General features: G+C 37.7%; 1 protein-coding gene across 1 annotated transcript in view; it reads left to right on the top strand.

Moving 5' to 3' along the window:
- Positions 1 to 2,027: 2,027 nt before the first annotated feature.
- Positions 2,028 to 18,715, top strand: part of trpc7b (transient receptor potential cation channel, subfamily C, member 7b) — a 110,202-nt gene continuing 93,514 nt past the window's right edge. Inside the window, exon 1 of the mRNA XM_022665722.2 lies at positions 2,028 to 2,601. Coding sequence (XP_022521443.2) covers positions 2,213 to 2,601 — 389 coding nt within the window. The 5' untranslated portion in view covers positions 2,028 to 2,212. The remainder of the gene's footprint in view (positions 2,602 to 18,715) is intronic.

The following is an 18,715-nucleotide window of genomic DNA, read 5'->3' on the forward strand; positions in this document are numbered from 1 at the left end:
TGTTTGCTCTGCTGATTATTAATCCAGACACAAACACACACACACACAGACACACACATACAGTGATCAAATCTGTTCGGCTGTTAATAAGTCTATTCAGGCCGTGAGTGCTGTCAGGTAGTAAACACGCACTTATCAGACTTATCAGAGCTTTGGGTTTATCTAACAGAGTACCAAAGCCTGGCTTATTCAGCCTCCAGCTGTCACTCTCCTCACACTATTCACGCTCACTGAAGCATATTTCAATGATGAAAATAACTTACAAAGTTTTTTTTTTATTATTGCAGATTTTGCTAAAATAAATAATGTACCATGTATTGCTGCTCTGACACAAATGAATAGATTCACTAGTGCCATTCATTTTGGCTTAATTAGAACAGACTGAAAAAAAAATTTATATATATATATTTTTTTCAGTCTGTTCTAATTTAGCCACAATTAATGGCACTAGTGAATCTATTCCATTGTGTCAGACAACATTATGGGTTACATACCAGAGTTCAAAAGAGGACAAATTGTTCGTACACGTCTTGCTGGCGCTTCTGTGACCAAGACAGCAAGTCTTTGTGATGTATCAGGAGCCACGGTATCCAGGGTAATGTCAGCATACAACCAAGAAGGAAGAACCACATCCAACAGGATTAACTGTGGACGCTGTAAGAGGTAGCTGTCTGAAAGGGATGTTCAGGTGCTAACCCGGATTGTATCCAAAAAAACATAAAACCACGGCTGATCAAATCACGACAGAATTCAATGTGCACCCACATATACATATAAATATACTCTATATATATACTCTACATATACATATACTCTACATCATCTATTTGCATACTGGTTGTGCCCCAGGGTTCACAAAATATTTACAATCCAGTGTTGAAATTTTAACTAGGAATCAATGGAATGTATTTGTCTTATAAAATATGATCAATATTTTGATTTTCTTAGCTATTTTTCAGCAAATATTTAAATACACTGTGCATATTAAAAATAGAAAGCAACAAATTAAAGTGAGGTTTGTATACAAACCTTCTCACCGAGAAGTTTTTTAAGAGCACCAGTGATAAAATCTCCTACATCCTCAGTTGGTCAGATCATTTGATTCTTCTAATGAAAAACAAATGTCTCCAAAACAGCAACTTTACAGGAGAGAGAAAAAACCTTCTAAACTTTCAATGGAAGAAGAGTTTATTTCAGGTCATTGTGAAGTATTTCTATTGGCCAATTCATCAAGAAATTTGGACACAGTGTAATGGTTGTAGTAAACCAAAAATTGCCATATATGAAGATACTTGTTTTTTTACTGGACAGTGATGATATACAAAAAGTCTGACTTAAGCTAATTTAATAGCTTTCCAAGATGGCAGCTACCTTCACTGAACTAATTTCCATCATTCATCTTCAATGGGTAAGTGATGAAATTTTTACTACTATAGAAAGTTTACTTCTTATTTATTAAGGCTATAGACTATATATATATTGCATAGTTGTTTAGTTTATTGAGTTTATTAAGATTATTTTCTGAATTTTCAGTCTGTGGCTGTTAAAAATTTTTTTTTCTCTTTTCAATCAGTATTATCAAAATTTTGAATTATGATTAGTTGGTTCTACAGCTCGACTGTAGAATAAACCATTGCTAATTTTTAAAAAGCCATTTCAACTGTCATATGTTTTTGTGTTTCCTGTAAAACATGATTATTTTAGAAAGATGTTGGTAAGTGTTGCAGATATGTTGCAGATGTGCGTAAATATTGTGTAAAATGTATGATCTCCTCACGCTTCATAAGCAGGCAGTTAGACTGTTGTGCCACCCTGTAAATTATCCAGCACTCAAATTGCAGTCTAATGAAGTCCTTCGGGCTGTATCTGCGCATGCGTTAATGAGGCTGTGTAATGTTTCTGAGCTACCTAAGATAATTTAAAGCCCGTGCACATGCGTCACGCGCGCTCCCGAGTGGTTTCCCTGTGTTCCCCTCTCCCTTTTGTGTTTCATGTCATTTTGGTCGCGCGCGCGTGTGTGTGTTTGGTGGGGGTTTTGAGATAATGCATGCAGCAGGTCTGCTCGTGAAAAGTCTCCGTGTTTCGCGAGCGTTTTCATTTCAGCGTAACTTTTGCTTTGCTACTTGTTGCGCGCGCGCCCCTCGTGCTCCTCTGCTCTGCGCGTGCTGTCAGTCAGTCAGACAGTCCCTGATGCTGAATCCGATTCCCCCCGATGTCTGACGAACAGCAGGAGGGGGTCCTGGAAGAGCTCAAGCAGCAGCAGCAGCCCCATGCGCCTGCGTCCCCGCCTCTCGCGCCCGGGCCAACCGAAGACCCTTCCTCACACCTTCTCCAGCTCCACCTCTGTCCTCGCGCGCGGCGAGCGTCAGCGCCGCTCCCGCACAGCACGCACACACTCTGCGGCTGCGGGCACGCGCCCAGCATCCCCAAGCCCCTGGTGGAGGTGGGCTCTCTGCTCCGCCCGCGGCAGAGCGCCCAGAAGCGCGGGGACGCGCATCTTCAGCACCTCGGACAGCGCGGCCCCGGCGGCCATGAGAACCACGAGACCCACTACACCGAGCACGGAGTAGACCCCGGGCACCAGCGCGCGCTCCCGCACACGTAAGTTCTGCTCTCTGATGTTCCGCTCGAGGGGGATTTAGGGTGAAGCTGAAACCGACTGAACACTCTGTACAACTGATACTAACTCTGATACTTTCAGACCTGCTAGATATAACTGTTTGTTGATTCATGAAGTGAAGAAAAATGCCATGAAACAGAGTAATAATGTAATAATAATGAATGCAATTCATTAGATATCAATACTAGTGCTAGTACTGCTGCTACTTCCATGATCAATATGATGCTACTACAGTTTCACTTTATTTGCATGAACCATTATACATGGCATCATAGATGCTGAACTAATATTTAACTAACAGTCAACTAAATGTCTATTAAATGCAGCTCAACCGCAAATTAAATGTAATTATTTTCTATAGAACATAACCCCAAGCTTAAGTCTAACCTCAACCAGTAATCAACCCTAACTGTAGCCCAAACCTTGACCTAAGCCTTAGCCCAAACTTAAATCCAAATCTTATTTTAAGCCTAATCTTAACCCTAACCTAAACCTTAAATCTAATCCTAAATCTAACTGAAACCCAAACCTTAACTAAAACATTAAATCGAGTCCAAAACCTAACCCTAACCCTAACCTAAAACTAATCTTAAACCTAACCCTAACCCAAACTTTAACCTAAATATAATCCTTAACCTAAACATTAAATCTAAGCCTAAACCTAACCCAAAACCAAACTTTAACTAAAACATTAAATCTAATCCAAAACCTAACCCTAACCTAAAACTAATCTTAAACCTAACCCTAACCCAAACTTTAACCTAAATATAATCCTTAACCCAAACATTAAATCTAATCCTAAACCTAACCTTAACCCAAACCTTAATCTAAAATATAATCCTAAACATAACCTTAACCCTAACCCTAACCATAACCTTAAATCTAATCCTAAATCTAACACTAACCCAAACCTAAACCTTAAATCTAATCCTAAACCTAACCTTAAAATATTAAGATTAGAGTTGTGGTTAGAGTTTGGTGTGGGGTTAGATTCAACAATTTACTTTCATCTTAGAGTTAAATTGCATTCATTATAAATGCAGTTAAATGTTGTTGATGATGATGAGCTGCTTCATTCTTCTTTTACAAAGTGTCTTGTCATCTGTCAGCACATGGTTCCCATTCTTATCGTTCTGGGCTGGGTTTCCCAAAAGGTTCATAGCACAAGATGATTCTAAGATGGTCAAGTGAGCTTCAGACTGAGCACTGTTCTTAATGCTAAGATGATTCTGTAAAACTGGGCCCTGGTAGTTAAGTCACTGCCCTTCTATGACGGGGCAACTAGTTTATTTATTTTCTGGTCTGTTTGTTTGCTTGTTTAGTTGAATGGTTGGTTGTGGGTTTGGTTGGTTGTTTAGAGTGAAGTTAAAAAGCCTGAGATAACATACCAATTTAAAACACTTAAATAAGATTAATTTTAAATAAACAGCATAAACATTTTGATTTTGAACAATTAAAACAAAACAAACAACAAAGAAAAACAAGGACATTATAGTTTCATGATAAATATAAAGTTCATATAATTTTGCATAAACTTAGAAAGTAACTGATTTCAGAATGTTTCAGAGCTAGGTCAACTTGAACAACAAAAACTCAACTTACAAATTCTAGTAAAAAATATTTACATTAAGAGCAGGCAGTTTGACTGTTGTGCCACTGACTGTTGAACTGTAAAACTACACTGAGTTTATTTTAAGCACTACATTTTTGGAGGGCACAGACACACTGTAAAAAGGTTTGTCTGTTCAACCTAAATATGGCTTCATGAGATAACAAGCAGTTGAACTGGTTTCACTCAATTTAAATAAACACACAAACCATTATTTGATGTAGAGAATGTTCAGAATTTGGGTTAAATAACCTGAATACTGTCCTAGAGTTGACAGAAAACAGTTAGTTAATGTACAAAATATTTCAACTGCTGCTTTATTACTTACTTAGGTACATTTTTAAGTTGAGCTCAACTTAATTTGTGCCTTAATAGTGTGAGTTATGAGAAGCTATGATGGAACTAAGTTGAGTTATTGAAAAATCTGTAATCAGTTGCTTTTTATTTTATGGTAGCCTGATAGCCTTTTTAATATACATTTTAGAAAATAAAACCTTCCAAAATATATTTTTTGTACAGTTTCTATAGTGCTCTCAGTTTGGATTTACTTATGGAGTGACTGACAGCACTCCTGGTTCTGTGGTCAGGAAATCAATGTCAGTTCTGTTTCCTCTTACAGGCAGAGGTAAACGCTTTGTTGGGGCCTGCAGGTAGGCTGCCATTAAACACAGACTGCAGGTTTAACCTTTTCACAGCTTGACATGCCCCACCACAGACCTCCACAGCAAAGCCTTATATATGTAACTTAACAGGAAAGCCACTATGTGGGAAAAGTACTGGGACTTCTGATCATTGATAGTTTGTTCTGATAATTCAAGAGTATTAAATTAAAGATTGCTCTGCTTTGGTTGGAGAAACTGTCTCTCCCGTGCAGAAAAGTTACTACTACTATGTTGTGAAGTATTGATTTAATTGCATTGCAGTGGTAAGACCACTAGTGAGGTCAGGAAGTTGTATGATGATCACCAAGAACCTAATACTAAACCCCCCAACTTATCCTTAATGTTCCACTATTCCACAATTCAATACTGGGGGTTTAGGCATGGTGCCAACAAGTTCAAGTTTTGGTGCTCCAGAGAGTCCTAGTTGAATTTCTTTTGGAAGTACTAGGCTCTCTACAGTGACTAGACAAGCTAAGTGTGTGTGTGCATTTGCACATCTATGCCAGCAAGGAGAAAGGACGTATACAAATATTTGGATATTTTTGACACATAGAGTTGGTTTTCTGAACAGGGATTAAGCCTAGTTCTAGAGCACATATCACTTTCTATAGAGTCTATAAGTAGGCTTAATGACTGTCTGGGAAAACTGATCACTGGGCTTAATTTAATGTCAGTGTGTCTTTGCTTTCGTAACCAAGGGAAAAGTATGCATGTAGTAATTCTCTTAATTAATCATGGGTGTGTGTTTCGGGCGTAACATGCAATAAACCTGGACCTGTCCAACACTTCTGTAACAAGTGTGCTTGTGCTGACAAGTCACTGCCAAGATAGCAATGAAAGTCTGAATGTTGATGTGTGTCTAGGTTTCTTGTTTTTTTTCAGTTAGTGATGCACCAGTGTTGGCTATTGCCAAGATGGCAGTATGCCAGAAATTTACCTGAATACATTCACATCAACATCACCATGCCCATCAGCATACATATAATGTATTCACAAGCACTGCAACTATTTAATCTACACAAGCACAAGGCATCAATATAGACTGTTGGCAAGGTGTAAGATAGCAATGAGCATCGTGATATGCCTTGAGCTGGATTTAAAAAAGGGATCATAGTGAATGTGGTTGATCTTAACTTAACTTGATCCTAATTTATGTATAGAACTACATGGATGTCCTCAAATGTATCAAATTATTGATCTTTTGGCAATAGCTGCATTGATGTAATGTATAATTCATTGAATTGAATTGATGTATGTTTTCTATTCAGTGCACTGCTTTGTCCAGTCTGCCTGGATCCCTGTTTATAATGGTCAAGGGGGGTAAAGCAGGTGGAGTGGGGGTTTAGACGAGGCCTCATATCCACTTTAAAGACACAACTCAGACTGCAGCTCTCCGCCGACATCCCTCTATATCCCGTTCCTCGCTCAGCCCCTCAGACTGCTCACAGTAATGAATCCGGCTGCCTCTGCGCTGATAATGATCCAGCTGGCCTCACGCTGAATAGACTCTGATTAAAACCGATGAGAGAAACACGCTGACTGACCCCAGGACTCACTCACTGCCTCGCCCTGTTATTAGGGCCAGATTTGAGTGGGTACCAGCTTCTTTCTGAGCTTATTTTACAAAGTTCTTCCGGCTTTATTTCAGTCACAAAGCTGTTTCTAGAGGATTTGTGGCACTTTTGGGCACATTGTGCAGTGCTGTGAGTCAGTGGAGGGAATTTGTGGGTTTTGCATGTAAATTATGAGATCATGCCTGTCAGCTTTAGTCGGGAGACTGCAGCTGAGACTGATCTGGGACCAGGGCTAGCTCCAACACTCTGCACTCAGAGATTAAGAAATACAGATTCAGAGATTTGAATGAGTTTATCTCTAGTGGACAAATTTGAACAAATGCATATAAATGAGAGAGATGGACTCTCTAGTGTTCTCTAATTAAAATATAGTCAGGGGTCAGATTGACTTAATAAGGGTTTGTTTAATACATCCAGAAATCTGACTTTAGAGAAGCATGGTCAGTGCAACAAAAGTGAAAAAATGTGTGTGTTTGGCCCTGCCCACCCCCATATGTTTCAATGACAAAAAAAGCCTATTTTCAACCATTAATGTTGTTTAAACCTTTTTCTATTTCTCTGTGTTAATATTGCCACATTTTAATGTAAATCCAAAAATCATTTTTTAAACATTATTCAGCTTTATCATAAGAAGGCGGAGTTAAATTATGAAGGAAATGATTGACAGCCTTGGCCGGAAGTATAGTCCAGCTATAGTTAATCATGCTATTATTGATGGAATGGTGTAGTTCTGTAGGTCACAATAACTGAAGACACTGAATAACGTTTTAAAGTTCTTAGCAGGTTTTTTTTTTGGTAATTCTGATGTTGGTGTAAAATTGGCCAGTGTGACCTAATTAGTTGTTTGCCAGCCAGCTGATGTTGGCACAGATAGACATGCTTAGATCAGCAGTATTTGTACGCTATCTTGGCTAGTTCTCTTGTAAAGTTAATTTTCTGGTGTGGACTGATTGCAAATAGCAATCAAAACATTATTTTTTAATTTTAATAATTTACTCTGTGTTCTGACACTTTTACAACATCTTGCTGGTTAAACTGAACCACAGAAGCTTTTTTCAGTAGCAAACAGTAATAAAGTAGATAAACTCCAAGTGTAGTTTAATTTACTGTTGAAGCATCACACAATCTAGTTTGTTTCTGGTCTTGCAGGCTGTGCTGGAACCTCTGGCTCTTGTGTGTACTATGCAGACTCTTTTCTTTCTATAGAACAGAAGGGAATAGGACCATGGCACCCAAGATTCTCATTAATCCGAAACTAGTTTTACTTTCCATATTTTCTCTTACCTCTACAGTTCAGGAACTGTAAGAACTTTATAAACTTATTTTTTAACAAAAAGACCCAATGGAGGTTTGAAACTTGCATTACTGCATTTCTATTACTTACAGAAATAACATTTTAATTTCACAAGTTTAAAGCAGTATTATGTAAGACCCAGATGTCTACTAATTAGTAATTATCATGTTGGATATCAATGTAAGTGCAGCAATAACAGGGTCAGGAGAACTTGCAGTATCAACAATGCTTCATCACTTCAGATTAGTTAAAAAAACAGGTTTACACTATTAGGATTAATATATAGTCTTCACAATATATAATATACAATATATATATATATATATATATATATATATATATATATATATATATATATATATATATATATATATATATATATATATATATCACATAGTATCATTTTTTTGTATTAGTGAGTAATTTTACGTTTTAGGAAATAATTATTATAATAATAATTCTAGTCACTGATTTAAAGAACACATACCTTTGTACATGACACGACTTGGTGTAAAGTTTGGTATCACTTTATAATACTTTTTTTATAAAACTATGCAGAAATTCATTTTAATGAATGAATTATTTTTTTTTAATATGAAGCAAATATGCAAATGGGACATGAGTGTGTGTGTTAACCTTTTAGAGCTGCTGTTCAGAAAGAGAATCGGAAGAACCCCACTAAGCACAGTGCAGTGTGATACCCCTCTCTCTTCTGAAGTAAGCTCATGCCTTAAATAATGAATAATAATAACAATAATAATAATAAGGGTCATAATCATTTTTATTTTAGACAGCCAAGCGTGTGACTATAATACTGTGTATATTATTAATTGTTAGATTTACCAGGGCACAATATAGTCAGTGTTATTGTTACCAGCAATTAAACAGCAGCAATTATGCAGTTGCAGGAAAAAGTATGTGAACCCTTTGGGATTATTTGGATTTCTGAATAAATTGGTCATTAAATGTGTTCTGATCTTCATCTAAGTCACAACAATAGACAAACACAGTCTGATTAAACTGAATATCACACAAACAATTATGTGTTTGCATGGTTTTATTGAACACATCATGTTAACATTCAAGCAGAGACTGTAAAAAAAGATGGACGCCGTGTCGCCGTTCAAATGTATTCAATGAAAATAAAGCCGAAAATCTTCCGCCATGTTGGCGATTCTGATACCTGAGTCTGCACAGTAGAGACCAGAGGAGGGAGAAAGACTGTGGAGAGACAGCCTACTCATTTAAATAACCCCACCCCTGAGGGCTGCCTCCACAGAGATCACACAGTCTATGGTCCCACCCATACAGTCATTGGTCCCACCACGGCCAGGTGTAACCCCGCCCTTTTACAATAATCACACCTTTTTGAATAGAGCTGAATAACATTTTAAAAAGCGAATTCTGTGAGGATATGAAAATTTGACAATATAAGCAGAGGTAACACTAGCTGTTGCATTTAAATAAAGGAGGTAGAATTACAGTATATTGGAAAAAAACGTGATTGAAATTTGTTCTGTTTTGCCATTGAAACCTATGGGGATGGGTGGGGTTACACAGCTTTCTGCAACTGAACAGCAGGGGGCGCCCGACCTGTGGTGGCTTCACTTTTGAGAGACGATGCTCTGTCCAGCTATACACAGTCTTTGCATTCAAGTAATCCCAAAGGGCTCACATACTTTTTCTTGCAATTGTAAAAGTGTATAGTTAGTAAGAAATTCTCTAGAGGATATACAAAAGTCAGTAATTATTGTTATTTATATGATGGAGGCCACCATAGAGGTCTCTGAATGTTCCTCTCAGTATAAGAAGTCCCTGAATGTCCCTCTTAATATGTTGATGGCCTTATGCACTTACAAACAAGCGAAACAGTGAAGAAAGCATACTTTTCATGTGTGAAAAGCATTTTGACATTTAGCTCACACTTTGAAGCACACTCACTTCCTGGACGTGTGATTATGACACAGATAATGGAAAAGTGGAGGATTCTCAGGATAAAGTAACAAGCCACTCCGTCCACACCCCTCCCCCAGTTTACCAGTGAATAATGATCGCCTGTCTGCTTAAGACACACCCATACACAGCCACTCTAATAGAGTGATATGTGATAATTAAGTTTCTCAGATGTGAGATTGCAGAGTAGATGAGATGACCTGAAGTCCCAGCTGCCGCACAGGTGTTTGGGAAGAAGTCTGGCATGAGCTTCGGAAGATTATCTTAAGACTATCTTAGCTGTCAGAGAGATAGATAGAGAGAGTGGGAGTCTGGTAGACCAGAGAGAGAGAGATAAAAACAAACAAAAAATACATTTAAATGAGCGCATTTCTCTTCACAGACACTCTCCATCCAATATGGCTGAGCTTGAGGTAAACCCCAAAGAAGAATGGGCAAAAATCCTAGCCTATAGAATTGCAAAGCTGGTAGAGACACACTCCAAAAGACTTACAGCTGTATTTAGAGCGAAAGGTGGTCCTACAAAGTATTCAGGGGGGCTGAATACAAATGCACACCACACTTTTCAGATTTTATTCGTTAAGAAAAATGATGTATCTTTTTCTTTTCACTTCACAATTACATACAGTAAAGTTTGTGTGTGTAACATAATAAAAATATGGAAATGCAAAATGTGTTTAAATACTTTTCAAGACTCTCTGGCTATGTTAGTAGACCGTGTCAAAAGCACCAACACATCACTACCTAACACGTTTGAAAGTGTGTATATGTGTATGTTATCTTGTAATGTATCACTAGGCCCAAACAGCAATGTGAGGTATTGCATTTCTGGGTCAGAACGACCTTTAAATAGAATTAATTTGGGTCATAAACAGAGAAACACACTTCATTTGTAAATATATTCTGTTTGTATGTTTACACTAAGTGCTAGTGTAAATTAGCATTACTCTGGGACTCAGATTGCCGGTTCGAATCCTGTTCATGTAGCTTGCCATCGGCTGCCAGAGCCCTGAGAGAGCACAGTTGGCCTTGCTCTCTCTGAGTGGGTAGATGGCGCTCTCTCCCCACATCACTCTAAAGGGTGATGTCGATCAGTACAAGGCGTCTGTGAGCTGATGTATCGGAACGAGTCCCTGCACTTTTCTCCGAGTGTGCTGACTACTCGGCAAGTTCGAAAAGAGGCAGGGGGCTAGTCTTCACCCTCCTGGTGTGTTGGGGCATCACTAGTGATTGGTGGTTTCCTAATCAGTGGGTTGGGTAATTGGCTGTGTAAATTGTGGAGAAAATAGGGAAAAAAAAATTAATAAATAAAATTAGCATATTACTCTCAGTATACAACCAGACAGATGAAGTATTTTTTATACCTACTTTGTAGTTGTGGTTTTGGTATTAAACTTGTATCTTCTCATTAAATTGGATAAAAAAAACAACAACAAAAAAAACGTATACTTACAAAAAAATAGTGTATGTCTGCCTTCTTTGTTTTACTTAATGCTCAATGTTTTGGACACCCCTATACATTTCTCTGTTCCAGAGAGTCCTATCATATTGATAGATACTTCTTTACAGGGACTAGGCCAAAGTGTGTGTGTGCATTTGCACATCTATTTCAACGGTGACTGAACCATAAAGTAGCTGAAACTTCCATTATAATGCGGTGTAACAAACCTCTTTCTAGAATCACATATTCTGAGGAGACTCTACCCATCAGCCTATGTTGCATGAATGAAACATTACAAATTATGCCTTATGTACAAAATATGTATTTCCACATGGAAATATTTACACCTCAATATACAACCAATTCTTAGTCAGAACGTGTGATCTTTAGGTTTAGTCTCTGAACCAGATGAGCTTCTGTTTGAACAAGAATACAAAAAGAAAAAAGAAAAAAGGACTGGCCTTACCAGGTGAGTAGTCAAAGTTCATTGAAGGGTTGATTCACAAGGACTTAGTAGGAGTCGGCCAATCCGAAGCCATCCAGAGTGAGCCATGATCATCACTGTCTTTAGCACCCATGAGGAAGTCCAATAAAGTTGGAGACATTTTACTGTCCATAGTCCATTTAAACCCCAGAACAACAGAGCAGTGCACTCAAAAAAGTCCTTCTACAAAGAGAAACACATCATCAATACCATATCAAATCCAATTTAGAAAAACACAGTTCATATGTACAATGCATTCATTCTGATTTACTTACACAGGGCTAAAAACACACAGGTTTCCCAAAAGAAGGACTTAAACTACACAAACAGCATGTGAGCAGCAAACAAACTGATTATAATACCTGTACCTGTAACCTGTAACCTGTCACTCTCTCTCTCTTTCTCTCTTCTTTTCTTTCTCTCTCTCTCTCTCTCTCTCTCTCTCTTCTTTTCTTTCTCTCTCTGTCTCTCTCTCTCTCTCTCTGTCTCTCTCTCTCTCTCGCTCACTTGTAATTGTGATTCCAGCTGGTCCTTTTGTTCTGTGATGACCAGCACTTGCTGAAAGAAAGAGAGAGAGAGAGAGAGAGAGAGAGAGAGAGAGAGAGAGAGAGAGAGAGAGAAGGAGAGCTTGAGAGGTGAGGTCAACAAGGACAGAGCAGAATAAACAGTCATTACTCGTTTTCACTCTTCTTGTGTGTGTGTGTATGTGTGTGTGTGTGTGTGTGTGGTTTGTTTTTGTATTGTTACTATTTTTAAGCCACATTTAGTCTTCTTTCTCAGTAAAGAGTCTTTGTCTTCAAATAGTCAGAACTGATTTATCCACATAATCCACATATAGTGTGTGATCCTGTTTACATTAGTAGGCTATTGTCACTCAAGAAAACAGATTTTTCATCAACATGTGATAGAGATCTGATTTTTTTCAGGGCTGAGTTAAAGTCAAACAAAAAAGAAAAAATAAATCCCAGTGACAGGTAAAGGGAGTAATTGTGATTATCTTGTGTTAATAGTATTTTTAATTGAATGGATCATACACTAATATTATATGTTAAAGGACATGATACAGGAACTAGCTTTGTGTCCACTGACTTTTGCCATGTCCCATATAAGCCAAAGAACACAGCACTGACCTTTGGAGGAATATGTGTGGATTAGGGTCTCCTGCAACCAGTTGCTTGACTCCAGTCACTGCCAGTCCACTTGCTGCCAGTCACATTTGTTACCACGCACTGTGCTAATGTCCTCTGTGGTGATACCCAGTATACACATGACACTGTGGATGAAAGGGATAAATATCCTATCTATCACCCACTATCAAGCCTCATGCTTTAACTCCTATAGTTCACGTGGCCTTGCCATGAGCACACTGGTCATTTTTAATGAAAATACATCCAGTAAACCAGTGACAGGGTTATGTCACTGTCACCCCATCTTGCAACATACTGGACATACAGTAAATTGTCAATACAACAAAACATCTTAAAGAGGTCTTGTGGAGTCTTTGCCTTGATGAGACAGACCTGTTTTTGCTGGCACAATGGGGGTCCTGCATTAAATATTACCTCAAACCTTTCAAGCATGGTTCTTCTTGCTCTTCATCATTCTTAACCAACTAGGACCTGGCGTCCACATGTGTGGACATCACATTTTGAGTTGTCTAGACCACAATACTAAATAAGGCCATTATACTGTCGCCTAATGGTGGCAGAATAGTTTAACATAATATAGTTTTGATTTTGTTCAGAAATTTAAATACATTTAAACAGTAAATACAGTACACAGTGTTCCAAATTATTGTGCAAATTGGATTTAGTTCTCATAATAATTTTTTTGTTTTTGTTTTTCAATTAAACTCATGGATGGTATAGTGTCTTAGGGCCCGTTGGATCACTGAAATTAATCTCAGACACCTGTGATAATTAATAAAGTTTACCAGGTGAGCCCAATTAAAGGAAAACTACTTAAGAAGGATGTTCCACATTATTAAGCAGGCCACAGGTTTCAAGCAACATGGGAAAGAAAAAGGATCTCTCTGCTGCCGAAAAGTGTCAAATAGTGCAATGCCTTTACTTTGTTTTGTCTTTGTGTTGAAGCAGCACTTCAAAAAAGCCATATTGCTTAAAGGGGCACTATTGTTGTTTCTCCTTTTGTTTTGCACTCATCCAAAAAAACAATGCTGCTGAATTCAGGCCCAAAAATTTTTTTTGCAAATCAGTACTAATTGCGACTTCATTGTGTTCTATCGAAATATAAAACTAAAGTCCTCATATGTGGACATACTTTATGTAAAAAGATTATTCTTTGTTTTTACTCTACTCATGTGCCAATTAGCCCAAATAACAAAAAGAAATAAAAAATGCATGCCATGCAAAAGTTTAGGTCTTAGGAGGTTAAACTATATAGGCTTGGTGAAATAGGGCTTATAGGACCATGCCCATTTCTGGTTTAAACATGGATACAGATTTTATTAAACAGATGAAAAAGGCATTGTGCTACACTAACCTATACAATAATGGTAGTTCTTGGTTGTTTGAAACAAGAAACATTAGAAAATCGTTCATAATTGTCCCATATATCTGCCTGTATGTACTGTATTTGTAAAAAGATTTTTTTTTTTTTAGTTCCAGGCACTGGGTGGGTGACCAACAACCGACCCTCCCCTCTCACTCCACCAACTTCCACACCCTCCACACACACATGCAGACACACTCACAGCTTTATGCCACTGTTCGCTTTCACCCAGCGTGACACCCACTCTCAGGTCTCACGTCCTTTCATGTCCCTCAGGGAACATGCGCTGCCTGAATGGGTTCCATTTTCACCCAGTCGCTCATTCTTTTGATCTCTCTGGACCCTCCGTCTAATCATCTGTCTGCTTTTCCCTCTTTTCTCTTCTCCTCCGTCACCTCTTTCCTTCCACTCTGCTGAACAGGGAGATGAACCATGAGTACCAATGCTAACATGGGTGCTGTTTACATGGGTGATGCTTTTTTTTCCCTGAGCAACTATTGCCAAAACAACTGACCTATCCATGCTTTAGGTTGGACAAGTTTAACAGGATGTTAGAATGCTTTAGCTGTTTTAGCATTTCTGGCTAGGGTCTTTCTGCTGCAGCCACTGAGTAGATTGAACTATTGATATATGGATGGGATGTTAGCTCAACGCAACTATTCAAGCTGTACTACTCAGTTTTCATGTAATATTTACAGTATGTAGCAATAAATATTGAAAAAGTGAAGGTTGTACCAATGGTCTTTGGTAACACTTTATAATAACTTTCATTAATATATATATTTTACATAATGATCAGTATATGTGAACAAAGAATTTGAATATTAACAAATGCTCACTTATGACACTTATTTATCAGCATGGGTATTTATATTAAAAATGTTAGTTTAAATTAAGTAGTTAATTTAAAACTAGGCAAATGTTTATCAATTACAGTTCATGTTGCCTGTGCGTTCATTAGTATTTACAAATGTGATAGCAACTTTTTATTTCCAAAAATGTGAAAAATAAGTTATTATTCATTAGTTAATGGTATATTAATGAAAGTTATTATAAAGAGTTTATTTTTATTATTCCACAAACTAAGCATTTTGTAATAGTAAAATATGAGTGTGAAGAACTATTTAGATGGTTTCAACACCTATAGTTGGTTTGCTCTGGTCCAAATTATTTAGCAAATTTGTAAACTTGGAGAATTTTCCACTTGGTTTGGTTTGATTTTTACACACAAAAAAAAAAAAAAAACAAGTGTATGTGTGTCCCAACAAACCATGTGAAAAAAATGTTCAGACCTGTCTGGGATGGGAGAAAAAAAGTAAATACAGGAAGAAGGTCCTGGTGCACATTTCTGTGTAGTTTAACATAGCATGTTAAAAATATGGATTGTCAAACTGGCTATGGGAGACGTTTAGCTCAGACTCACAGAGAGCTCCTGATAGTTGGGTCAGATCTAGGTCAGATCATGTAATCGCTCCACAAATGAATCTCCAGAGAGCTGTTGCACCGGACAGAGGCCACCTCCTCTCAAGGGTCTTGGTTAAACTGTAAAAATGAACCAATTAAGTGTAATTTATCCAGACTAAAAAGTGCAGGTGTGAAAGCACCCTCAAAGGATTAAAGACTCTTCACTTTAGGTAAAGGTTATTTGTTAACTTAAGGGCACTTCACATTCAAACTCAAATATTTCTATTAAATGTACATGCCACTTGTCATAGTACAGGAACTAGCATTATGTTCACTGATTTGCCATATAACGTAGAAACAAAATGACATCGCACTGGCCAGTGTTCAGCCTCTTTTACAACATAACAGCTTACATCAAGTGTGGACAGTGAGGTAAAACTTTGTAATTTGTTGCTCTGTTGGGCTACACTGAGCGGTTAGCGGCTAATGCTAATGTTCTATCCTTAGTGCTGGAGAAATTTGTAAAGCTAAGCTTACAGTAAGTAAACAGAAGTGCTTTACTCACCCAAAGTTTTCAGGAGAGAAATCTCTGTAGATTAACATCCAGCACTCGTTTGACTTTTTTTTTTTTTTTTAGAATTACAGATTTGTTTACTTAGCTTAGCTTTACTTAACTTAGTTAACCTTCTCCACACCCAGCACCACTCAGCAGCAAGACCTGCTGAATTAGAAGGAAAACATGGCAACACCACTGTTCCTTACTAGTGAAGCATAATGCGCCTAATGATCCGGTGGACCTCATGTATGAAAATAGACCAGTAAATAGACATTCTTTATAATCTAGTGGGCCTTATAGTGTGAAAAATGCAATAATGTTCATTAATGTACGTGTTACAGTTACATGTTTTCCGTTTCCCCCAATTTGTTCAATTTATAAGAATAATGGGATTTATCACTATAAGAGCATAGCTGTGAACAGTAAAAACACATAGACTCTTTCGATAAAATGTATGAAAATTCATAGGATTGGTGAATCAGGCTTAGTACTCTTCCTGGAAAAAAAAAACAAAAAAAAAACATTCTTCTATGGAGTCACTACAAACAACTTTGTAGCATTATTATTTTTTAAAGTACAACCTGAATCCTTAATACCAATCATATGCATGCATAGAATAATAAAAAAAATAAATAAATAAATAAAAATATAAATATATATATATATTTAAAAAAAAAGTAATGACCAAATTAATAAACAACATTTCTTTAAAAGAAAATTGCTCATGGCCTGTAATGCACAACAATAAGTCACATGCCAGGCTTGATTTGGCCCCTGTGATCAGTGCTGTCTGCTGTTTTTGTTTGCCGTCGTCATCCCAGTAAATATGAAATGAGATTATCAGAATATAATGAAATAAGCTGGAATGTCCTGGGGCCCATCAGACGTTAGTAAATAGCTTTTCATGCCAAACTGTTTGAGGTTTGAGAGGAATGTTAATGCTATGTTGAATGTTGAGAAGCAGAGATTTTATCATGCTTTAGTTCTGTGGTCATTCAGTGCCTCAATAAAGCTCCATTCAAATTAGCCTTTAATTTTGTTGGATAGCCTTTATCTTTGATTGCTGCACGCATTCTCTGCAGCATTGTTCCAATAAACGTCTGCAACGTCACAAGATTTATTTCAATCCAGTTTTGCATTGATTTAATTTTTCACCAAGATCTTACATGATGGTTGATGATGGTAGAGTCTGACTGCTGCACATCTCAAAGATTCTCAATGAGGTTAAGGTCTGGACTCTGTGGTGAACAATCCATGTGTGAAAATGATGATCTCATGCTCCCTGAATCACTCTTTCACAATTCCAGCACCATGAATCCTGACATTGTTATCTTGGAATATGCTCGTGCCATCAGGGTAGAAAAAATCCATTGATGGAATAACCTGGTCTATATTCAGTATATTCAGGTAGTCAGCTGACCTCATTCTTTCAGCACATACTGTTGCTGAACCTAAACCTGCAGACCAACTGCAGCATCAACCCCACATCATTTGCTTAGTTTTAAATCCAGGTGGAGATTTTTTTTTGGCCAGGGAGTGCATATTTATAAAGGCATTTTCTTTTCTGAAATCAAGGGCATTAAAAAGAGTCAGAGCTTTTACTTTTGTTGCAGTAACTGTCTCTACTGTCCTGAGAAGGCTTTCTATCACATTCTGGAAGGCTGCTGTGAGGACTGGATTGCATGTAGTACTATTATCCTAATCGTATTGGATGGAGTGCCATTATTCCAGAGAACACAGTTCCACTGCTCCACAGCTCAATACTGAGGAGATTTAAACCCCTTTTGCACATGCCTTGGCAGGGATTTTCTCCTGGAGTCATTCAGTGCAGTAATAATATGTATAGCTAATGGCATAATTGGCCCTATTGGTAGTTTGAAGGGACCAGGGCCCGAGATATTGCATTGAAAGCCTCCAGAGTCTGGTGGCAGTGCCACGTTTTAGCCTTCCTCACCAGTGTACTGTACATATCTCAGCTGAAGATCTCCACAGCAGCAGACCACGTTTTGTCAGATATAATTGCATGAAAAATTAATGATATGATTATGAATTGATGTTGAAAGGTAATCTAATTTGTCTGTGTGTGTCTGTCTTATCGCATTAGTAATCGCTTATCTGAAGCATTAGTTACAGCATATTTTATAATATCACACAATGTGACTCCAGGTATTACTATTCAAGGACTACCGTGGCTCTTTATTCTTAAACTAGTGTTTAATTCTGTGTGAAAAGGGATATTTTTCAGTTTTTCAGCTTAAAAGATACGAGATATATAAGCTTTATCATCTCTTACTCTCTCTCTCTCTCTCTCTATCTTTCTCTCACTCTCTCACTCTAGCTCACTTCTACTTGGTTTTGAATTAGCATGAAAATGACAACTGTTACTTTCCTGCAGGTGGAGGAAGGCCTTGTTTGATCTGGGTTTAGTAAATAGGTCAGCGTCTTTTGTGGATGGCTAAATGTAATTTACAGAGTAGAAACACCCACCCCCCTCCAAAAGACCCCCTAACAACCCCCCCAACAGTGGTGAAAGGTTTATTGACAGGCATACAGTGTGTGTGGAAGTGTGTGTCCATGTGTTTGTGTGCTTGAGTGTTTATGTGTGTG

The sequence above is a fragment of the Astyanax mexicanus genome, chromosome 2 (assembly GCF_023375975.1).
Source record: "Astyanax mexicanus isolate ESR-SI-001 chromosome 2, AstMex3_surface, whole genome shotgun sequence".
Taxonomy (NCBI): domain Eukaryota; kingdom Metazoa; phylum Chordata; class Actinopteri; order Characiformes; family Acestrorhamphidae; genus Astyanax; species Astyanax mexicanus.